Genomic DNA, 25,063 nt, shown 5'->3' with positions numbered 1-25,063 from the left:
TATGAAAGCCAGAAGGGCCTGTACGGATATCATGCAGACCCTAAGAGAACACAGATTTCAGTCCAGGCTACTATACCCCGCAAAACTCTCAGTCCTCATAGATGGAGAAAACAAGATATTCAATGACAAAAACAAATTTTAACAATACCTACAAACAAATCCAGCATTACAGAAGACACTAGAAGGGAAAATACAACCCAGGAAAACTGGCTACATTCAAGAAAACACAGGAAATAAATAACCACACTTCAGTAAAACAAAAAGCAACCAAGCACACAACCGTATGACCACAGCCAACATCAAAATCAAGAGATCTAACAGCCACTGGTCATTAATCTCTCTCAACATCAAAGGACTCAACTCTCCAATAAAAAGACACAGAATAACAGAATGGATACGTAAACAAAACCCAGCAATCTGTGGCATACAAGAAACACACCTAAGGCACAAAGATAGACATTACCTGAAGATAAAGGGTTGCAAGATGTCTTTCCAAGCAATGGAACCCAAGAAGCAAGCAGGAGTAGCCATTCTAATATCTGATAAAATAGTCTTTCAACCAAAATTAATAAAAAGAGATGGGGAAGGACACTTCATACTCATCAAAGGAAAATTCCACCAGGAAGACATCACAATCCTGAACATCTATGCTCCAAATACAAGGGCAACCAAATTTGTTAAAGAAACATTGATAAAATTTAAACCACATATAGATTCCCACACATTAATAGTGGGAGACTTCAACACCCCACTCTCAACAAAGGACAGGTCAAGAAAACAGAAATTAAACAAAGAAACAATGTCTCTGACAGAGGTCATGAATCAAATGGACCTAACAGACATTTACAGAACTTTACACCCAAACACAAAAGAATTTACCTTCTTCTCAGCACCTCATGGAACCTTGTCCAAAATAGACCATATAGTGGGTCACAAAGCAAGCCTCAACAGATACAAGAAGATTGAAATAATCCCTTGTATCTTGTCTGATCACCATGGAATAAAGCTGGACCTCAACAATAACAGAAATAGCAAAAAGCCTACACACACATGGAAACTGAACAACTTGTTACTAAATGACAGCTGGGTCAGGGAAGAAATAAAGAAAGAAAATAAAGTCTTTCTAGAAATCAATGAAAATGAAGACACAACATACCCGAACTTGTGGGACACAATGAAAGCAGTGCTAAGAGGAAAGTTCATAGCACTAAGTGCCTTCAAGAAGAAATTCGAGACAGCTCATTCAAGCAACTTAATGGCTCACTTAAAAACCCTAGGAAAAGAAGAAGCAGACACACCAAGAAGGAGTAAATGGCTGGAAATAATCAAACTCAGGGCTGAAATCAATCAATTGGAAACAAATAAAACAATTCAAAGAATCAATGAAACCAAGAGCTGGTTCTTTGAGAAAATCAACAAGATCGACAAACCCTTAGCCAAGCTAACTAAAAGGCAGAGAGACACCACCCAAATCAACAAAATCAGAAATGAAAAGTGGGATATAACTACAGACACTGAGGAAATCCAAGCAATCATTAGGACTTACTTCAAAAGTCTATATGCCACAAAATTTGACAATCTAAATGAAATAGACAATTTTCTTGATCTATTTGACTTACCAAAGCTGAATCAGGACCAGGTAAATCAACTAAATAGACCTATATCCCCCAAAGAAATAGAAGCAGTCATCAAAAGTCTCCCACCCAAAAAAAGCCCAGGACCACATGGCTTCAGCACAGAATTCTACCAGACCTTCAAAGAAGAGCTAACACCAATTCTCTTCAAACTATTCCACAAAATAGAAACAGAAAGAACACTACCAAACTCATTCTATGAAGCCACAGTCACCTTGGTACCTAAACCTCAAAAAGACTCCACAAAGAAAGAGAATTTCCGGCCAATCTCCCTTATGAACATTGATGCAAAAATACTTAATAAAATACTTGCAAACCGAATCCAAGAACACATCAAAGATATTATCCACTATGACCAAGTAGGCTTCATCCCAGGTATGCAGGGGTGGTTCAATATACGGAAATCCATCAATGTGATCCACCATACTAACAAAGTGAAAGAAAAAAACCACATGATAATCTCCCTAGATGCTGAAAAAGCATTTGACAAAATCTAACATCCATTCATGTTCAAAGTATTGGAGAGATCAGGGATACAAGGCACATATCTAAACATAGAAAAGGTGATATACAGCAAGCCTATAGCCAACATCAAACTGAACAGAGAGAAACTTAAAGCAATAAGACAGTTGAAGGAGATCAAGGAGATACAGATTGGAAAAGAAGAAGTCAAATTATCATTATTTGCAGATGATATGATAGTATACATGAGTGACCCCAAAAACACTACCAGGGAACTCCTACAGCTGATAAACACCATCAGCAAAGTGGCCAGATACAAAATTAACTAAAAAAAAAATCAGTAGCACTCCTGTATACAAAAGACAAAAGGGCTGAGAAAGAAATTAGGGAAACAACACCCTTCACAATAGCCACAAATGACATAAAGTACCTTGGTGTAACCCTAACCAAGCAAGTCAAAGACTTGTATGAAAAAAATTTCAAGTCTCTGAAGAAAGAATTAGAAGAAGATATCAGAAGATGGAAAGATCTCCCATGCTCATGGCTTGGCAAGATTAACATAGTAAAAATGGCCATCTTACCAAAAGCAAGCTACAGATTCAGTGCAATTCCCATCAAATTGCCAACAGAATTCTTTACAGACCTGGAAAGAAAAATTCTCAACTTCATATGGAATAATAAGAAACCCAGAATTGCTAAAACAATCCTCTACAATAAAAGATCTTCTGGAGGTATTTCCATCCCTGATCTCAAGTTGTACTATAGACCAACAGTTATAAAAAACTGCATTATACTGGCATAGAAACAGAATGGTGGATCAATGGAACCAAGCAGAAGACACAGAAATAAACCCACACACTTATGGACACCTGATTTTTGACAGAGATGCCAAAACCATACAATGGAAAAAAGATAGCATCTTCAACAAATGGTGCTGGTCCAACTGGATGTCTACATGTAGAAAAATGAAAATAGATCCATACTTATCACCCTGTACAAAACTGAAGTCCAAGTGGATCAAAGACCTCAACATAAAACCAGACACATTAAATCGGCTAGAAAAAAAAGTGGGGAATACCCTAGAACTCGTTGGTACAGGAGAAAACTTCCTGAACAGAACACCAACAGCACAGGCTCTAAGAGCAACAATCAATAAATGGGACCTCATGAAACGGAAAAGCTTCTGTAAAGCAAAAGACACCCTCATCAAAACAAAGGGACTGCCTACAGATTGGGAAAGAATGATCACCAACCCTTTATCTGACAGAGGGATAATATCAGTATATATAAAGAACTAAAGAAGCTGTAAAGCAGCAAACCAAGTAATCCACTTAAAAAATAAGGAACAGAGCTAAACAGATATAGAAGGAGGAGGAATATCGAATGGCAGAGAAGCATTTAAAGAAATGCTCAACTTCATTAGCCATTAGGGAAATACAAATCAAAACAACCCTGAGATTTCACCTTACACCCATGAGAATGGCCAAGATCAAAAACTCAAGTGACAACACATGCTGGAGAGGTTGTGGAGAAAGGGGAACCTTCCTCCACTGCTGGTGGGAATGTAAACTTGTACAACCACTCTGGAAATCACTCTGGCGCTTTCTCAGACAACTAGGAATAGTGTTTCCTCAAGATCCAGCCATACCACTCCTAGGCATATATCCAAAATAGGCTCAAGTACACAAAAAGGACATTTGCTCAACCATGTTTGTAGCTGCTTTATTTGTAATAGCCAGAAGCTGGAAACAGCCCAGATGCCCCTCAACTGAAGAATGGATGCAGAAATTGTGGTACATCTATACAATGGAGCATTACTCAGCAATGAAATATAAGGAAATCATGAAATTTGCAGGTAAATGGTGGGACCTGGAAAGGATCATTTGTCCTCTTGGCTCAGCACTTACTGTCACTTCACCCCAGGACTTCTCCTGCCTTTCACCAAATACAACATGCATTTGTCCTCTTGGCTCAGCTCTCTGCCCTGTGAAGAAACCCAAGGCTTGAGCCTCCTTTGTTTCTCTTCCTTGTTTCCCAGCTTCACAAAACAACTGTACAGACTGCAGAATGTGTATAAAACTGACACCCACCAGTTTTCTCTTTCTAGACCAGTGGTTCTCAACCTTCCTAATGCTGGGGCGTCTTAATACAGTTACTCATGTTGTGGTGACCCCCAACCGTAAAATTATATTTGCTGCTACTTCTTAACTATAATTTTGCTACTGTTATGAATCATAATGTAAATATCTATGTTTTCTGATGGTCTTACATGACTACTGTGAAAGGGTTGTATGAAACACACACACACACACACCAAGGGTTCTCGATCCACAGGTTGATAAATACTGTTCTAGGTCTTCAGACAGTTTAGTTCAAGAATATCTTCTTCACTTAATAAATGGATATCAAAGTGGATCCTCAAGTAGATGGAGAAGTTAAATGAGAATGGATGAATGCTGAAGTACAAAGATCTCCCTCATCACAACCCTTAGTCTTGACAATTTTCTCTGCTCCTCAGGAAGAAGGTACCTGGAGCTGCTGTTGAGCAATTCCATTCAATTGGTCATAACTAAGATGCAATAACGGGAACCTCAATGGTTCTTTTTTAACTTTTTTTTTTTAAATCATGGTTACGTTCTGGGCTGAAGAGAAGGTTATGCAGTTAAAATCACTTGCTGCAATGGTGGGATCTAGAAAAGATCATTCTGAGTGAAGTATCCCAGAAGGAGAAAGACACACATGGTATATACTCGCTTATATAGACCTATAAGATATGATAAACATAATGAAATCTATACACCTAAAGAAGATAATCAAGAGGACATGGGGTAAGATGATCAATCCTCACTTAGAAAGACAAATGGGATGTGCATTGGATGTAGGAGAAAACAAGTAACAGGACAGGAGCCTACTGCAGAGGGCCTCTGAAAGACTCTACCTAGCAGTGCATCAAAGCAGATACTAAGAATTGTAACCAAACCTTCAGCAGAGTTCAGGGAATCATATGAAAGAAGGGGGAGGTAGTATGATATGGAAAGGATAGGAGCTCCACAAGGCCCAAATATATCTGCGCACAGGGGTCTTTTTTGAGACTGACACTCCACCAAGGACCATGTATGGATATAACCTAGAACCTCTGCTCAGATGTAGCCCGTGGTAGCTCAGTAACCAATTGGTTTCCCATAGTAAGGGGAACAGGGACTATTTCTGACATGAACTCAATGGCTGGCTCTTTGACCTCCCCACCCCACAAGGGAGGCGCAGTCCTGTTAGGCCACAGAGGAGGACTTTGCAGCCAGTCCTGAAGATACCTGATAAAACAGGGTCAGATGAAAGGGGAGGAAGTCCTCCCCATCAGTGGACTTGGAAAGGGGCAAGGAGGAGATGAGGGAGGGAGGGTGGGGTTGGGAGGGAATGAGGGAGCAGGATATAGCTGGGATACAGAGTTAATAAAATGTAACTAATAATAAAAATTTTTAAAATATTAAAATAAAAAGATCACTTGCTGTTTTTACAGAGGACACCAATTCTGTTCCTAGCAACCATGTAACAGCTTATAACCATCTCTAACTCCAGTTCCAGGGGATTCAAAACCCTGTTCTGACCTCTATAAACACTACACAGGCAGATGGTGCAGAATACATGCAAATAAAACACTTGTACACATACTATAAAAATAATTTTGAAAGAATGGTGGCACCTACTAGGTTCTCCAGGCCATTTTCATTAGAGAGATGGAAACTGGGAAGGTCTTTCTGAAACTCCCTGTATTGGAGATCTTAACTACTGTTTTAGTATATGGTTATAATGCCCAAACAATTGTTATCTTTTGGAGAGATGTACTTCTTGACTCAACATCACAGTGGAATCCACCATGCAATCAAGCCTCTAGACAACAAGATTTTAACCATTCATGGCTGCAAGCTTTTGCTGCCTTTCTTTTCAGCTGAATGTCTCTGTCCCTTTGTGGATAGTTCTGTGCATCATTCAAGGGTCATTTTATGATTGACCCTTGACACTGAACTTTCTTTTTGTCTCTTCCTATGGATATTCTTTTCTCACTAGTATATTTTTGACATGCTTTCTCCAGTGGCTCATGAATTTTGTTATGTAAGACCCTATAGAGACAGTTTCAAATTGTCACTGAGCAAATGCACATAACGTTTTTATCTTCACAGGTGGCCTCAGCTTCACTGGCTGTATATTTTTCAGAGTGACTAGAAATGCCTTGTTTTAGTAGATGTTCGTAAATTATCTGCTGAAAAATTAAAACCATGAAAAATGGCACAAAGAACAGAGTGTCCCCAATTGCCTGATGGAGCAGTAGATTGGTTTATGGAAACTGAATGGGAAGAACAAGAAATCTGTAGTTATAAAAGTGAAACCAAGGAACATAAATCTGAGGGTAATCACCAGTGATTACAGTGTGTTAGTGGTTACATCCACTGCTGTCATATATTTCCCATGAAATAACCTCCAAGACTATCTCTAAGGGGCAGTAGAGTCTGGCGGATGGGAACCAGCATTTATAGTTCAGCTCTCTCCTCATTCTCTAATTTATAACTTTTCCTTGGAATTTTTTTTGTAAATTCTCTAATTGCTGCTTGTAAATCTGCATAATGAGACCCCCAACTATACTTCTTTCCTGGATTATAGTCAGAGTTATGAAATATTGCTTGTTTACCGTAGAGCATAGTGTCTGATAGTTCTTATTTAACAGAAAACAGGGATAATTTTGACATAGTCACGGTATATAGATGGGGATTTAGTCTGAGGTTAATTCCCCTTCCATTTTGCATTTGTTCACTATTCCACCATTGAAGACTATGATTGTGTTGCTGTAGTTTTCATTCCATTTTGTTTTTAAAATAGAGATAATAGAATTAAATGTTTGCAAAAATATTCGCAAACGTTTCATGGCTCCAAATGTTCTTTATTTTGAGAAATCAAATCACTTCTTGAAATTTCTCAAGCTACCTGACATAAGGCCAAACACAAACTGCAGAGAAGATGAGACACAGAGCAGCATCCTGTGTCCATGCATTGTTCTCCAAAAGATGACAAACTGCATCACTTCTTTAAGTTCCTGATTCCTCTACCTGACATTTGTCTCTGATCAAAAGTCTCCTAGCACATTTGACTTTCATTCTCACAAGTACAATGAATTTCAACAAGGGACCCAACTTCTCTTCCTCTGGGTTTTCTTATCTGCCAAAGGTGGAAGTTTGCAAGAATCAATGTATACGAGGTGCTTAACAAAGACCCTAGAGAATAATAAGAACTAAAAAAATGTGAGATTGGCCATTTTTGCAATGATTTTTCCCTTTATTGCAAATAGCTTCTTTTCTAGTGTTATATATTCTGATTATGGTTTTCCCTCCCTCTCTCTACTCTTCCCAATTCCTCCCCACCTGCACTTCCATCTGGAATCACTCCCTTTATGTCTCTCATTGGAAAACAAACAGGTTTATAAGTGCTAATAATAACATATAATAAGATAAAACAAATACATTGGAATAGGACAAAATAAACAGAAGGGAAAGAGGGCAAGAAAAAGTACAGGAAACAGATACAGATACAAAGAACCACTCTTTCACACACAGGAATCCCATAAAACCACTAAACTGGAACTGAAATACACACACACACACACACACACACACACACACGGAACAATCTTTCTGCATGCTCTTCTAAAGGACTCCCTGAGCTCTGAGGGAGAGATCTGATGGAGACATCCTGTCATCCCATAGGACTGAGTGTCCCAAGGCACTGATCTATGAGTACAGCAGAATGTCAGTACGTGTCATTTTGTTGTTTTTCTTGTTGCTGTTGTTGTAAAGAACAGCTGTATTTGCTTCTTACCTACATCCCTAGTCTACCTAGTTTCAGGCACTATTGGGTATGTGTTCCATAGCATGGAGTGGGCCTTAAGTCAAATCAGTTACTGATTGGTTAGGCCCATGAGCATTGTGCCACCATTGTACTAGTATGCGGGCAGGACACTATTGTAGACCATAGGGTTTGTAGCTGGATTGGAGTTTGCATTTCTCCTTTGGTAGCATGATGATTACTTTCCTTACCAAAGAAAGTAGCATAAAAGCGTGAAGACTCTACATAGGCACCAGCTCAACTTCTTGTTCCGTGAGTTGTTTAGGTGTTAACTTCAGCAATGGGGGCCTTGCTGTCAGTTTGTGAAGAACAATCTGTAGTCTTGGCAACAACCTGCATTGTTTGGGGATTCCAATGAGATCCCTTTGGCCAACAACTCAACTATATGTAGCCCAATCCCTATACTGGAAACTTTATTTGATGACAAGAGATGGCCAGTGTGGGTTCCCTTTATTTGGCAGTTCCATTTAGATTCCCTTTATAAGTGTATGTAATTTATAAAGAGTCTACTGTATTGTGTTTTATACCACCCCTCAAATGGCTTTTTTAGCTCTCTTTCCCTCTACTCCCTTTCTTGTCCCCCTCATCTTTCACCCTCTCCACTCAGTACTCCTGTTCCACTCCCCACCCTTACCCTCATCTATCCATGACTACTCTATTTCCCTTTCATAGGGAGATCTATCTGTCCCCTCACACGCACACAGTCTCTTCCTGGTTACCTGACCTCTGTGGTTCTATAAATGATAACTTTGCTATCACTGACTTAACATCTAATATACACATATAAACAAATATCTGCCACATTTTTCTTTCTGCACCTGGATTACCTCAATCAGGATGATTTGTTTTCTAGTTCCATTCATTTATCTGTGAATTTCATGATATCATTTTTTTAAATGCTGAATAATATTCCATTTTGTAGAGTACCACACTTTCTTTGGATAAAGAAATTCATTTATCTATTGGGGGACACCTAGTTTCCAGTTTCAGGCTATTATTAACAGAGCAAAAATGAAAATGGTTTAACACAAACTCTGTGGTAGGATATAAAGCATCTTTGGTTATATGCCCAAGAGTGGTATAACTAGGTCTTGGATTTTCCTAAGGAACCACCATACTGATTTCCATAGTCACCTTACAAGTTTGCACTCTGACCAACAATGGAAGACTGTTTTCCTTACTCCACATCCTTGCCATCATGAGCTGTCACTTTTTGCATTGATCTTAGCCATTCTGACAGGTGTGAGATGAAATCTTAAAGTAGTTTTGATTTGTACTTCCCTGATGACCAAGGGTCTTGAACATTTCTTTAGGTGTTTCTCAGCCATGTAAATTTCTCTTGAGGATTTGTTGAGTTCCTGTCCTCTCCAGGTCTTTCTATGTCCCTCTTCTTTCATGAGAGTCCCTGCACTCTGCCCAGTGTTTGGCTATGAGTCTCAGAATCTGCTTCGATACTCTGCTGGGTAGAGTCTTTCAGAGGCCCTTTGTGGAAGGCTCCTGTCCTGTTCTCTGTCATCTCCTACTTCCAATATCTATCCTATTTGCCATTCTTAATGAGAATTAAGCATCTTCCATAGAGTCCTCCTTGTTGTTTAGCTTCTTTAGGACTATAGATTTTAGTATGTTTATCCTATATTATATGGCTAATACCCACTTATAAGTTTTTTATAAGAAAAAACTTATAAGAAACTTTCTGTTTCTAGGATATCTCACTCAGGTTGATATTTTCTAGTTCCCACCATTTACCTGCAAATTTCATGATTTCCTTGTTTTTAATTGCTGAGTAGTATTCCATTCTGTAAATGTACCAAAATTTCTGTATCCATTCTTCGGTAGAGGGATATCTACGGTTTCCAGATTCTGGCTATTGTGGCTAAAGCTGCTATGAACATAGTTGAGCATATGACGTTGTTGTATGGTTGAGCATCTTTGGACATATGTGTATCTAATGGAGTTGTGTAACTGGATCTTGAGGTAGCACTTCCCGTTATTAATTGTTGATCTTAGTGCCTATGCTATTGGTGTTCTGTTCAGAAAGTCTTCTCCTTTGCCAATGAATTCAAAGCTATTCTCCACTTTCTATCACAGTCAATGTAATTGGTTTTAGTTAAAGTTTTCATACATTTGGAATTGAATTTTGTTCAGGGTGAGAAATATCAATCTATTTGGATGTTTTACATTAAACTATCCAGTTTTACCAATACCATTTGTTAAAGATGTTGTCTTTTTTCTTTTTTTTTTTAAGTGTATATTTCTGGCTTCTTTATAAAAAATCAGGTATCCCCCAGTATGTGAATTTCTGTCTTGTTCTTCAGTGATTTTTTAAAGTGGTCTTATTTTTGACATCTCTCTCAGCCATCCTGTATGATAATTTACATTTCAGCATTTGTACAACCCAAAAACTTGCCTATTACAGACCCACCAAGATGATTTTTTTATCTTTTTTATTTTTAATTTTTATTTTTATTAATTATAATTTATTCACTTTGTATCCCCTCTGTAGCTCCCTCTCCCCTCCCCTCCCAATTCCACCCTCCCTCCCTCTTCTCCACCCATGCCCTTTCCCCAGTCCACTGACAAGGGAGGTCTTCCTCCCTTTTCTTCTGATCCTAGTCTATCAGGTCTCATCAGGAGTGGCTGCATTGTCTTCCTCTGTGGCCTGGTAAGGCTGCTCTCCCCTCAGGAAGGTGATCAAAGAGCAGGCCAATCAGTTCATGTCAGAGACAGTCCCTGTTCCCATTACTATGAAACCCACTTGGAAACTGAACTGCCATGGGCTACATCTGTGCAGGGGTTCTAGGTTATCTCCATGAATGGTCCTTGGTTGGAGAATCAGTCCCAGAAAAGACCCCTGTGCCCAGATTTTTTGGTTCTGTTGCTCTCCTTGCTCTCCTGTCATCTCCAGGTCTTACTATTGCCCACTTCCTCCATGAGATTCCCTGTACTCTGCCCAACGTTTAGCAATGATTCTCAGCATCTGCTTTGATACCTGCTGGGTAGAGACTTTCAGAGGCCCTCTGTGGTAGGCTCCTATTCTGTTGCCTGTTTTCTCCCTCTTCCAATTTCTTTACCCGTTGCCTTTCTGGGATTGATCATTTTATCCAGGGTCCTCCTTCTTGCTTAGCTTAGTTAGGTGTACAGATTTTAGTATATTTATCTATAATAATATCTACTTATAAGTGAGTATATACCATGTGTGTCTTTCTGCTTCTAGGATAACTCACTCAGGATGTTCTTTTCTCATTCCCACCATTTGCATGCAAATTTCATGATTTCCTTGTTTTTAATTGCTGAGTAGTATTCCATTATGTAAATGTACCACAATTTCTGTATCCTTTCCTCCATAGAGGGACATCTGGCTATTATGAATAAAGCTGCTACGAACATGGTTGAGCAAATGTCCTTGTTGTGTACTTGAGCACATTCAGGAGATGTGAGCACTATCTGTATGAGCACAACCTGACAGGAGTCTAGGGGCTCCTAGACCCAGAGTTTAGTCAGCAGCTCAGTCCAGCTCACTATAGGTATGCGTGAATCAAGGTGGGAAAGGAAGAAACAGGTTCCCTCTCAGCTCCGTCTATACAACCTCACTAATCCCAGCTCTGATTTTATTATAAAATAAACTGCTTTGAGACTGGAGAAGTGTAAAGCACTGGCTGCTCTCTCCAAAGACCTGAATTTAAGTCCTAGCAACAACACAGTGGCTCACAACTGCTCGTAACTCTAGTTCCAAAGGATCTGACACCGTCTTCTTGCTTTTGTGGGAACTGAATGACTATTGTGAACAGACACACATGCAGCCAAAACAACCAAACACCATACCTAGAACTCATGAAAACTCCCTACCTCTGCCTCCTGAATGCTGAGATTAATGGCATGTACCACCACACCTAACCTATAAGCCTGTAGTTTTAAATTTTTAGAAAAAAATGTTATGATCCCATTTATCTTTTTACACCCACTTCCTTGGGCACACAAACTATCACTTTCAAAATTAAATAAATGCTAGTTTTCTTTAAATTAAATCCTCATAAATGCATACATTGTTTTTTCAAGAGCGGATTAATTTTAAAAAAATAATTTTACAACACTTAAAAGAAATTAAGCCCAGACTCCTCTGTTCATTGGTTTGAGCTCCACCTTTTGTTAGAATTTTTTCTCAAGGCTTATAGTAAAAATCAAGATAGCTTAAAAACAAACAGAGGATAGAATAAAGCCTTATGCAGTCCCAAGGCCGTATTTGAGACTTGTTATTAAAATGTGGGTTTTGTCCATTTTTTACACAGAGATATTCATCACTTTCAGGTTTAAAAAAACCCCTCTATTACCCCCTATTAAAACAAAATAAAGGATCAAATGAAAGTAATTAAGACCTTATTAAAGAAATTTTAATAAACCAATTACTGCTCATGAATATGATAAACTCAAGAGAAAGAGCTGTCCTTTGCCTGAAATAAAAATAAAGTATCTCTTAAACATATTTAGTATACATCATTAGTTATTTAAATTTCTTCTCAACTAAATCAACTGTCAATTATATTTGGAATAGTAATAACTTTATGCTGATAAAAGGGTGCTTATGGATGATGTAATTAATGGAACATTTCATAAAAACAATTTTATTACAGATTACTATCAGAAATAAATTAGCATACCTTCATCGTGTAAATTAAAATTTGCCAGTTACCGATTACAACATTTTTTTTTATGTAACTTCTCTTGGATGCTAATATTTTGTGAATTCAGTTTATCCCACAATTTTTCTATGACTTGCAACTTGGTATCACCCTGAGTAACTTAGAATTATTGGTATGTTAAAATAATGAAACTACCCAGATTAACTGCAAGAGATGAAACTGCTAAGACTATATTGATTAGTGTTTTTCAGAGATATAAATATTTCTCTTCGAGCTACAAGTAGAATGTCTGTAGTCTCAGAGCACTCAATGCCATTTAACTAGCATTTTTTTATATTCGCACCTGGATTTATTATTTGTCTTGCATCTGCTATTTTATTCTTTCAGTCCCTTACACCATCTTGGTAGCACAGTAATGCGTTAGAAATGCTTCATGCTCAGAGCCCCTGGCATCCCGCAGGGTCGTATCCTGCAGTTACTCACTCTGCTTTGTTGCAGTAACTACCTGGCAAGTGCCTCCTGAGTGTTAGAGCACATTCCGTGTGCTACAGACACTGAATGCTGAGTGTCTTCTACATCCCTCAAACACTCAAACAAAAACCTTCTATCCTCTCACGGTTGGGAATGAAAGAGAGGACAATGCATCTTGGTAAATTAAGGACCGACTAGGGGGAAGTGTAGAAATCCAAGGTGAGTTGAGCCCATTGGACAAAGGGAAGGGACATGATAGGGATGAAGAGAGACAGCAAGGTTTGAAGAAAAGAGGTACAACAGATGAAAACCCATAGTTTAAGAGGTAGAAACAGCAAACATAGTGTCTGGGTCAGGGGTCAGAGGTCAAGGAGGAGCCACATTGAGTAGCCGCGACTCTCTTCATTTGTAAGACTCAAATCTCCAAAGGCTTGGATGGAACTGGAGGACCTGCTTACAAAGGGGTGCAGTCATGTTATGTTCAATGATGGCCTCCCGCTTCACCATAGTGGGCTATCTGGCAGCTGCCTGCAGGTCCTGTGGCATGAAAATATGCTGCAGGATGGCAAATAACCCCAGAGGGGAAATAGGAAAGAGCCACAGTGATGTGCAATACAGCCTAGAGTGGGTTCTCAGACTGCCATTCTGCTCTGTTGGACACAAGAAGTCACTGAGTCCAGTTCTCTCTGCTGTGTTCAGGATTTGGATCTTCCCCTTTTGTACTATCAAATAATCTGTAGGTGCATCATAAAGTATAAGAGAGGGCTAAAGAAGACTGGAGAATTTGAGCACAAGCCCATTCTCATTTACTCAGAGAGGGGCATACCTAGTTACTTCGTTCCCTGCACAAAACTTGAATCTCCTTCCCTCCAGTGTTGTCTCTTCCTCCCTCGCTCCTCCCTTTCTCTCTCTTATGTCTGTTTTTAGCAGGACAACTGTGGCCCCTACTCTTGTTCGATTTTGACATCTCCCAGTGTATCTACCACTGTGCCAGCTACCTACAGAAACTACTTGTTCAACATTCAAGCTTCTACCTGTGTTCAGATAATTTACCCAAACTCGTGTTTTGTTTTTTTTTTTTTTTTTTTTGACTTTTCTTTTGTTTTTTTTTTCAATGCAGTTTATTCAGGAACATTGAACAATCCTCGGACCCTGGGGAAAGCCAGCCCACAGCTTAAATAGCCTCTGGGTAGCCAACCCAGGCGTGCCACGGGGGCAATGCAGATAGGTCCACATACATGGAAGCAAGCCAGATCCTCGGCCTTAGCCGAATGTGGAGTTGTTCGTGACAGAGAGCACTCACCATCGGGAAGGTGGAAGGCAGAAACCAGCTCCATCTTTAAGGCATAGCATTCCGCAGCTCTCTACAGTTCCCCCTTTTTGTTTTAGACGCATCAGGCAAGAGTAGAGGTCTGATCTCTGATATTAGAAATAAATTGGGACTTTGTACAGATGTTCATTTAGGTGTCATCCACCCAAAGAGCATCAGACCCGTCCGATACCTTTTTCTCAGAGGCGGGACCTGGGGCATCAACCCGCATGCAATCAGACATGCTCTTCTCTGGGTCCAAAGCGGCTGACCCTGAGTGCAGTGCTTAGCCTCGCATCCTGAGCGTATCATTTTAGCTTTTTATGGTATCCAACCATGCTTGGGGAGAATGTCTTGCTTCAATGGCTGTAAAGGCCTGAATGATCATGGCTGCATCACACTGTTGTGAGACTCTGTTAGCAGGCCTTCTGGTGTTGGTCTCCTTGGTTTGCCTGTGGTATATATGCAAACTCGTGTTTTGAAGGCATCCCTCAAATAGTTGTCTAGCCTCCTTCCAAAAGAGTTATACCACATTGCAACCACTTTTCCAGCTCTTCACCTGTTATTCTTGGTAGAGTCCCGTTCCTACTTTCAGGAGGTGTACTGTAGGTCTCAGAGACTCATGGGGAGAGGTGGAAGGCTTGGAGATGCTGACCAAGAGGTGTCCTAAGGTCACTGGACTGGGGTACACAGTAGAATCACTGTGGAAAAGTAGACTGAGTACAAACTGAGAACAGTCCCATGGTCAAGTCTGAGCTAGTTTGAACCAACTAATGAATTCACAGGGAAAGGTAAGGGAGACAGAACAGTCCAATGAAGACATCTTTTTCATCTTCACACTTCTTGTGAAATAGTAAATTAGTCCTTATATTTTCCTTTGATTTTCACCTCTTTCCCCCAACTCTTTTCTATTAATTAAAATAGCAAAAATTTTTATTATCACAGAATGGCTTTGGACACCTATACTTTCAGTACATGTAAGAAAATGTACATCTTACTGTCTGGTTATGTTTTACCATGAAATATGTTACCCACACGTTAAAGCACTCCCTTTCAGGCTTCAATTTGTATGTGTTAGTGTTTGTAATCAGGAGCTGGTAATAATAATCCTCATTATCATCTGTCACCATTTCTTTTAGTGTAGAGTACACACAAATGCTTTCACATGGCTTTCTGAAAAGGCATTCTCAAATAGTGAGAAAAATATAACTTATTTTTAATATTCTTTTTAATACTGAAAGCTCAATTATTTTCCTATTAAATAACATTGTAACACTAAAAATTAATACTGGTACACATTTGATTATTTCAGTGATCGGGATCTAGTAAATAATTCCATCATGAATGAATAAACAGCTTTATGTTATGTTTTTCAAGAAGATATTATATATTAATATTTCTAGTATCACTAGTCAGCCCCACGCAGAACATATTTTCTACACCCACTGTTACCATAGAATGTTTTGCATACTCAACTTTATAAGAATAATGAGAATAAAATGTCACACACAAAGCATATGGAGAATCACTGGTACATTAAAAGGAGGTTGGAAAAATGTTATTCTGGAGGTGGCAGAGTGGCAACTTGTCTGTAGAGAAAAGCAGAGATAGGAAATATGTGAATAGGCAGGGATGACTGGTTCAAATACAACTGTGTTTGTAGAAGCAGGCAAACCAAATCTGTCTTCATTCAATGCCCTGCACTAAAGGGCTGGCTTATATATGCCAGACAATTGCATTCACTTAAATAAAATTCTCAGCAAATGTTACTTCTGAAGACAGTTGAGAGTTTATCTCTATAGTAGTTTTTACACAACTGTATAGTCACTTATTTAATTATCAATTGAATTTGTGTTATCAGTGGCTTGGTTTGGTAGAATGTGGAATGCAAGAATTAATCAAAATGTCAGGAAGAATGTTCTGCTCATCTAACAGAGGAGAGGAGGTGATGTTTCATCTGCTTAAAAGTCTGCAAGCCCCTTAATCAAATAATCGGGAAGCTTAGTCATTACTCCAGATTAAATGGAGAAGTTTCCTCTTCCTTTCTATCTATTACTTAAACAAAAATAAAATAGAACATTATTTTAAAAAGCATTTTTAAACGATGACATAATATAGAGGCAATGTCTGTGTCTTAGACTAGAATTAGTTTTGTTTTGGATAATTCATATTATAAAGCCCCAAATATTCTATGTGGTTAATATTTTTGCTTTTGCTCTGTCTACATTAATCACTGTTTTACTCTGTCTCTCACTCTCTGATCCTGTCTTTTTAAAACTAATTTTTTATTTTTTCAGATCATAATATAATCATTTCTCTACATCTCTTTCTTCCCTCCAACCCCTCCCATGTACCTGCTGACCCTGCTCTTTCACACTCATGATTTTATATGTGTGTATGTGTGTATGTATATATATATATATGTGCATAGGTTAGTTGGATATATGTTTTCAGGGATGGTGTGTTCTTTCCTGGGGAAGACTATTTCTCCTGCTTTGCCTGTAGTTTTTCGTCTAGGATCGAGGCCTTATGAGTTTTCCTCCTTCCATGTTAGAATATCTTTTGGTATCATTCTTGTTCAACTCTTATTTAGACAGCCACAATGGTGAGACTTCATGAGCAAAGTTCCTCTAACTTTTGTTGTGACTTTTTGTCACAGTGAATTTCCTGTTCCTCTGTCTCTTACAGTCCCCGTCCCCTCTTTCACAATGATCCCAGAACCTAGGTGAAGGAGTTATGTTGTGGATGTATCAGTTGGGATTAGGCTCAGGCTCTGCAACTCTGTATTTTGATCACTTGTGATTTCTATAATGGTCTATGCCTGTTGCAAAGAGAAGTTTCCTTGATGAGGGGTGAGGACTATACTTATCTGTGGGTATGAGGACAAATATTTAGAAGTAGATAGGGATTATGCTAGTTTAGTAAAGTGGCAATTGAATGTTCTCCAAATTCTGTAACTTCACCAGTCTCATATAATTTACTAGATTTCAATACTAGCCATGCATTCTATTTTTGAGTGGTCCTTAAGCCCTGTTAAGAGTGTTGTTGGGCCTGTGGTAGCTCAGTAACCAATTGGTTTCCCAAAGTGAGGGGAACAAGGACTATTTCTAACAGGAACTCAATGACTGGCTCTTTGGTCTCCCCACCCCCGAAGGGAGGAGCAGTCCTGTTAGGCCACAGAGGAGGGCTTTGCAGCCAGTCCTGAAGATACCTGATAAAGCAGGATCAGATGAATGGGGAGGAGGTCCCCCCTATCAGTGGACTTGGAAAGGGGCACGGTGGAGATGAGGGAGGGAGGGAGGGAGTGGGAGGGAATGAGGGATCGGGACACGGCTGGGATACAGAGTTAATAAAATGTAACTGATAAAAAATAATAATAATAAAAAGAAAAAAAGAGTGTTGTTGGTTACCACCAAGGTATGTGTGCCATTACTACACCACTAGCATTACTGTGCTATCCTGATTGCTGTGGTTTAAGGGTATTAAAACTATAAGACTCTTGATTGCTTCTGTCCCTTAGAAGCTTGCATGTCATGTTCTGGTACCTAAAATGCTAGTCCTTAGGGAGGAGGCTTTCAGGTGAGATTCAGCTTAAGTCCTCTGGAGCCTGTGTTGAAAGGGTGTGGTGTCTTCACCAATAGAGATGTACTTTCTGTTTCTGGAGGGCAACAGTAATAGTCTGTAATGTTTTAGGAGTCTCTTGGATAATCCTAACCAACAACTCAAAAGAGGCTTTTCCTGCCTGGTGATGGGGTTGTTGTTAGACTATGACTTTTCAGAGTGCTGCTTCCCTTCTTGCTGTTGTCTTAATTTTCTGCGGAGAAGTGAGAAAACACCTTTTGACCCCAAATAGGGCACCAATGAAAGACCAAAGAGGTGCTTCCGCACAAACCCAGCTTTGTAAATCAGTGAGTTCATTTGTCTTCTTTATGGAAGCACAAGTGAGCAGTTACCTAAGAAAACGTGAGTGACCCCAAAACATCCTCATCCTGGAAACTTGCACCTCAGCAAGATGATAGTCTCATAAATGCTGCATTGCTAGAATCCCTCACCCACCACCAATCTTCAACTTCATATATCTAGAACCTCTCAAACCTTGTGTAGCTTGGCAAGGCAGAAGGGAGGGGTAGCTGGAATCTTAAGGGAGGGTCTGGAGAGGCTTTTCTTCCTCCTGTGGGAAAGGGTTAATTATTCCAAATTTATGAGGGCCTCGTGGGGTAATTACAACTGTTATAATTTTAAGATAACAGTAGCCGTGTGCATTTCCAAGAACCAATGTCCCAAGCAATCAGTGTTCATGAGGAAGCACATTCTATAGTTCTTTTCAGAGTATTGCATTCAGAGTAAAGCTATCAACACTGTCATGGTGACAATGTTTGAATTGCTCCCTGAGCCTTTGTCAGTGGATCTGATGCTGGATTCCCATACTTTCTACCCAATTACAGCTGTTTATATTGAAGCAGATGCAAACAGGCTGGACAGGCAGGCTGAGATCTTGGTTAAAATAAAGAACTACAAGCCTACTGTGAATACCGTTCATTGTTTTTGTCTTAGGAAGAATGTGGGAACTTGTACCCATTATATTAAGGATGAGCCAACATCTGATAGTTTGTTCAGTTCAATCAGATCCCTCAAACTTGGTTCTTTCCCTGGAAAAATGAAAAGTAATTGTGACAGTTTCCTCTTAAAAATTAAATTTCCAGAACTTGTTTCTTAATGGTTCATACAGGTGTTTTAAAGTTAAGGGCAGACTCTAATACTAATATGCTTATCCACTCCCCCTTTTATGTTTATATAGTGTGTTTGTATGTGTGTGTGTGTGTGTGTGTGTGTGTGTGTGTGTGTGTGTACATGCCATAGCACCCATGTGGATGTCAGAGAACAACTTGGAGGAGTCTGGGTCCTAGACATTGAAGTCAACTCAGGCCATCAACCTCAACAGCAAGCATCCTTACCTACTAAGCCATCTTGCTGGCCAAACCCATGCTGTTTACACCTTCCTGCCAGTGCTATTATCTCTAGTAAGGAAAGCTGGTTGAGATGAGAAAGAGTGGAACCCACTCAGTGGCTCTCCTTCTATGTCTCTTGCAGGAGTCCTTTGGAACCTCTCATCATGTGATGCACTCAAAATGCCAATCATCCAGGATGCCCTGGCAGTGTTGACCAATGCGGTGATTATTCCTCACTCGGGCTGGGAAAATTCACCTCTTCAGGACGATCGGAAAATACAGCTGCATTCATCACAGGTGCTGCGCAACGCCACTGGGTGCCTAAGGTCAGTCCCTTCCCTGCTGAGCTCCTGCTGCAGGGACTTCTTCCTGTCACCTCCATTGCTTTCTGCTGAGGATCAGACTGCTCTGCAGGGACAGAGGCTGTCATGGCAATAGAAAGCTAACGGAAAGCCTGTCACCCCTTTACTGAAGAGGTAGAGGCATGCTCCACAACTCTAGATCTACACAGTGTTTAGCTGAGTTGGCTCAGGGTCTTAAGTCTGGAACAAAGCAGTTTCAATCCAACCAAAACCAAGTCACTTTCTTTCAGTTAAAAAAAAAGTGATTTATAATTAATTTGACACGTTTTACAGGTGAGAAAGCCAGGCAATTGCTTGGGGAGGGTCTGTAACAGATACATAGGGAAGTCAGTAAATACTACCAGGAACTGCTTTTATTCTAGTTCCTCACCACCTTACTTCTTTGTATGGCCAAGAGGGCCCATCATTTCTTTGAAGTTTCTCCTCAACAAGGCCTGTTTTACTCAGTGTTCTCAAATGATAAAAACTTACATGTGCACGTATTCCTTTCTAGTGCATTAAAAAAATCACCACACAAAATCCTATGGAGTTTCCTTAGAATTGCCTTTACACGTTGATTGACTTTTGGAAAAAGAGGGACTAAGCGAGACAGATGTTCATCTAAAGCTAGCCTGTGTTTCTAGGGAAGGTTTAGATTAAAGTTGGAAGTTTCTACCAGATGGATTAATGATGGGATAGGAGCAAAAAGTTTTGTTGAACACCCCTACTCGAGCTATATTTCAAAACTAAAATGTTCAGAATGTTTTTAGCTGTGCTGTCAAAGACTTGCAGTTTCACTCACAGTTGGTTGGTTTCTAGATGTAGGTCAGTTTCTGCTAAGAAGGAGAAAAAGCAGCTCAGTGAAAATTAATAGTAACCATCTTATGAATATCCTTACCAGTGCTCTCAGCCGCTGGTGTAAGGAGGACATCTTTGCTTGTGTTATTGTGTGTGAAGGGTGAAGTTAAAAGCCAGCCTGTAAATATCTTCACATACTCAAAAACAGGAATCCTGACACCTTCGCTTTTCCTCTCCCACATGACATGATTTCTCTGGATAGTCTCTACCGTAAGCCAGATTTACGCTTCTCCACAATTCCCTGCTGTGGCATTCTTTTATGACTTCTTAAATTCTATTATCCTTCAGAGGCCCTTCTCTACATGAGAGCTCTAACTCTTCCAGTACCAACACTGGAGGAACTCCTCACTGTCTGGTTGTCTGTCTCAGTTATCTGTGTCTATTATGAGTGATTTTCTCCTTTTTGTCTTCTTTTGCTTGGAAAGCCTGTTGTCATTCATTAAAAATAAAAAAGGCTGGGGAAGGGGAAGCCTTAGATTCACTTGCAAGAGTAAAGACCTGCTCAGTTCTGCAAATTAAACCCTAATTACAGTTGCATTATTGCTTCTTCATGACATTGATTCAAAGATGAGGGCGCAGCCACTGTGAGTGTGTGTTCCTCACCTCTGATGATAAAGTAGATCGGCCAATATATGTCATGTGACATTTTCATAAGTCCTTTTTCTGGCTGCGTTTAATGTCTGGGATGCAACCCAAAATAGTGAGATCATACCAGGATGAAATCCCAATCTTCTCACACACAGGGGTTCCCTCCTTACTGCTTCCGCTTCCATGTGGAAGTGACCACAGCATAGGAAAGTGAAGAGTGGAGGCTGTTAGGTTTAGAACAAAAATGTTGTAGCCAAGTCAGGCTTCTTAAGCTGTGATGCAACCAGAGTTGGAGATTTCCCACAATTTTGAGTGTGTTACAAAGGTATAAGGCAAAACCCATAAGGTATAACAAAACTTTTTTTTTTCAGTTCATTAAACTCTGTCCTACAGAAAGCAAAAAGCTAGTAAACTGGTAAACCAGTGCCGTTCTCAGTCAAATGTCATGGCAGACCTTGCCACACTGGTAGTTCTTTTAAACTGGGAGAGGATTACAGTAGACATTGAAAGTGGTGAAATAAATTTATCAAAGACTCCACCGACAAAAGGTTTCAAGGAATTGCCATGTTCAGCCATCCAGTGCCCACTGAGAATGAGGGCAGCTTGAACAGTTGGGCCTGCCTGTACTTCATAGTGGTTTTAGGGTTTCTTGCCTGAGTTTGTTCTCACTCCTGGCATTCTCAGCAGCTCCTAGATCTTTAATTCCCATTACAGAAATCACGTTCTGTGCTGCTTCTGCCTTTTAGCACTTTGATCCCACAAGCCTTTGCTGAGTGAGTGACAGCAGTGTGCCACAGAGGGCCCTGGGACTCAGAGTTTCCTTCCTTCCCCAGCTCCTACCATGCAGTGATTCTTAACCCATTGGAAGGCAGTGATGCCTACATAGTTGACTCTACTGTATGACTGCACTGATAGTACAGAAGGAAAAGCTGTACTATTTTATATTTGCGTACATATGTATTTTTGGAATCCAAAGGGAGTTCTGGATCCAGATCTCCATAAATACCAAACTGAGTCTTGCTTTCTTTGTTAGCACTAGGGTTAAACGCAGGGCCTTCACATGCTAGGCAGGTAGTCTACCACTAAGCTGCATTGTTAATCCTGTGCACAATTTACCTCCCTACTTTTTACAAGCTCAGTAAGTTTATATTTAATTAACTCATGGATCCAATACTGACCTTTGACCCATACCCTCTACAGACCATTTCCAATCAACCACACCAAGAGGATGTGTAGGTTCCTATGGGAAGGTAGCTCTCCTGGAATAGCATGCATCAACCAGCCAGGCAATGACTAAACCACAGAGTCCTGCGTGTTGGTTCATTTAATTTCCTTTTCCTTTTTCTTTTGGTGTTTTTGAGATGTGATCTCACTGTGTCATCGAAGCCAGCTTGGTACTTGCTTGTGATGATCTTGCCTCTGGGAATGCAGCATACACTATCCTTGTGAGTGGCACTCACCTATCCATTTTGCCTTTAAATGGCAGTTGTTTTCTTCTGCCCCACTTCCTTACTTTCCATTCTCAGTCTTGAGGTCCTTGCTGTGGTTGGGTGTGTGCTGTGTCCCACAGTCCATATGCTGGAGATATACAGAAGGGTGATGTCACCTTTGGAAATGGGATGTAGTTGGGAGTGGCTGGCTCTTGGGGTATTGTCTTCAGAAGGAACAGCTGTGGCTCCTGGCTGGTTCCCAGAGACAGATCCAACTACAAAGAGTAGTTGGAATCCCGTCCTGACACTGTTACTGATGCCTTCCAACTCTCACCATGATGATGGATCTGCTTTCAGGTCCTCACTAGAGAACAAATGGAAGCATCTCCTGCCATTGGTGTCTGAGACTCCAAAACTCAAAATCACTACTTATTTTGGCAGAGAAATAGACAAAGAAAGAAAAGAGCTGGGTATGGAGTGGGCAGGAGTCTTGGAGAGTGACCCAGTGAGCCCCATCTTATACCTTCCTTGAGAGCCATGGATGCTTTTGAAAAATACATGTAGATATATTTTTAGGAACATCCTAGTCAGTCATGTCATACACCTGTATTTTGTGATTGATACATTTTAAGATGAGTTGATATTTTAGGCTTGTTTCTGAAACCACCATTTAGGAATATATAAATAAAATGAAATATATAGAAAAACAAAGTTTTTATGTGACGCTATTTCCTAACCTAGCATAGCAAATGGTAAAAAAAGTAAATATATCAGACCATTCTTAGCAATCACTTCTCTTGGTTTTTGTTTGTAGCAGAATTCAGATTTAAGCAATTAGTATTTTTTTTACCGTTTTACTTTTCAGAGATGAATGCAAGTTTATAAATATAAGCCATACTGCTCCCTCACTGTCTAAAAGCTCATCAGGGAAAAATTCAAGTAAAATAAGTTTAATTTTAAGTAGGCAAAGTCTGGATGTCCAGAACTGTCTTGTCTCAGGCAACTCATGCCTTGATTGACAATCCAGGTTCCTGTGTGTCCTTCAATAATAGATGGTGCAGTAGATCCATGGCAACCAACTCTCCACCTGACTCACAGAAGGCACATTCACAGAGCCATCTACAGAGAAGAGCCTCTGCCTTCTGCCTTCCTTAAGAGGAAGAGTCGCCTCCTGCTGACACAGTAGAAAGTTCAAGCATAGATGATATTGAAAATGATGACTCAATGCCCTTAGTCCTTTTCCATTTAAAATTCATTTTGGCTAGGAAATGGAATTTTTCTCAGGCAGATCCATCTATTTTTTCCTGAAATATCTATTTATCACTGGTGAAATAAGATAGAAATAATGGCAGGGAGATCTCTTAAATTGTGTTGAAGGAGTGGGTTTATTTAAAAAAATGACAGTAGCTGGATCATAGGATGGCATAGCAGGACTCGGAACCATGAGGTATCCAGACACAAGGGAGGGCCAGACTGGACTCAGTTCCCTGCCTTCACCAGGCCTCCCTTCCTCACTCCATACAGTCACACACATTCTTGTTTATTTCTTTCTATTTTATAATGCCATATTTTGTTCTAATTCTTCTTGGACTTTTGTACAAACTTCAATTTTAAATAACACCATTTTAATATATTGTTCAAAATAAAATGATAACCCCATTAAAATATTGTCTGGAATAAATGTGAATAGTTATTAGGTAGTTTTGGGACATAAATCTGAGTGAAATTATTGTTAATCTTTCTCTTCCTCCTTTCATGATTAAGAACTCCTCTGGGGAAATGACTTCATGCAGAGCAGGTGAATAGATTTGAATTTGTCCTGGTGACTGTTTTGTTGGGCACTGTGAAATCAATGTGTGTCTTAACCTTTGGCTATTATAATGATCACCTTCATCTGAAAACACATATTAATAGACTGTGATGAGACCAGATCTGATCTGTCTATGGACAAGTTCTTGCTGGCTGAGGTCAGTGCAGTGGCGGAAATAAAGATACCTCCAAAATCTGTGTCTGTAACCCTGTCTGTAACCTTGGTCGGTGACCTTTCTTGGACACCGTATCTTTGGAGATCTGATTGGTTGGATTGGCATGGGCCTAGGTTCAGTAGTACCATTTTAAGGAGAGAGAGGCATGGATGGAAAGGCAAGGGAAACAGAAAGATGAGAGTGAGGGAACTCAATGCTGGGGAGCACTGAGGATTTCTAAAGCCACTGTAGACAAGGTGTCCTTCTCTAGAACCTTCAGTGTGAGCATGGCCCTGCTGGCATCTGAGTTTGGACTTCTATCCTGAGAGGACATATTTCTGTTTTGTTGTTGTTGTGTTGTTTTGTTTTGTTTTTTCAGACCATGAGTTTTCTCAGACCCTGTTCTGGCAGACCCAGAAAGCAAATGCATCTTTCCCAGTTAGAAACAGGGGAACCCCCAGAACCAAGGAGCCATCTGAGGACACAAGACAGGGAGAAAAATGAATAAATCCTTGTTCCCAAACAGTC

At 39.9% G+C, this 25,063-nt stretch overlaps 1 protein-coding gene across 4 annotated transcripts in view; it reads left to right on the top strand.

Annotated features, from left to right (window-relative positions):
* Ctnnd2 (catenin delta 2) overlaps positions 1-25,063 on the top strand; it is an 896,229-nt gene that overhangs the window by 710,581 nt on the left and 160,585 nt on the right. For all 4 annotated transcript variants that reach the window (XM_060380401.1, XM_060380399.1, XM_060380400.1 and 1 more), the window contains one exon: positions 19,497-19,680. In XM_060380401.1, coding sequence (XP_060236384.1) covers positions 19,497-19,680 — 184 coding nt within the window. The remainder of the gene's footprint in view (positions 1-19,496; positions 19,681-25,063) is intronic.

Source organism: Meriones unguiculatus, chromosome 3, assembly GCF_030254825.1.
Source record: "Meriones unguiculatus strain TT.TT164.6M chromosome 3, Bangor_MerUng_6.1, whole genome shotgun sequence".
NCBI lineage: Eukaryota > Metazoa > Chordata > Mammalia > Rodentia > Muridae > Meriones > Meriones unguiculatus.
The sequence above is the reverse complement of the archived record's forward strand: the minus strand, read 5'-3'. Positions and strand labels throughout refer to the sequence as shown.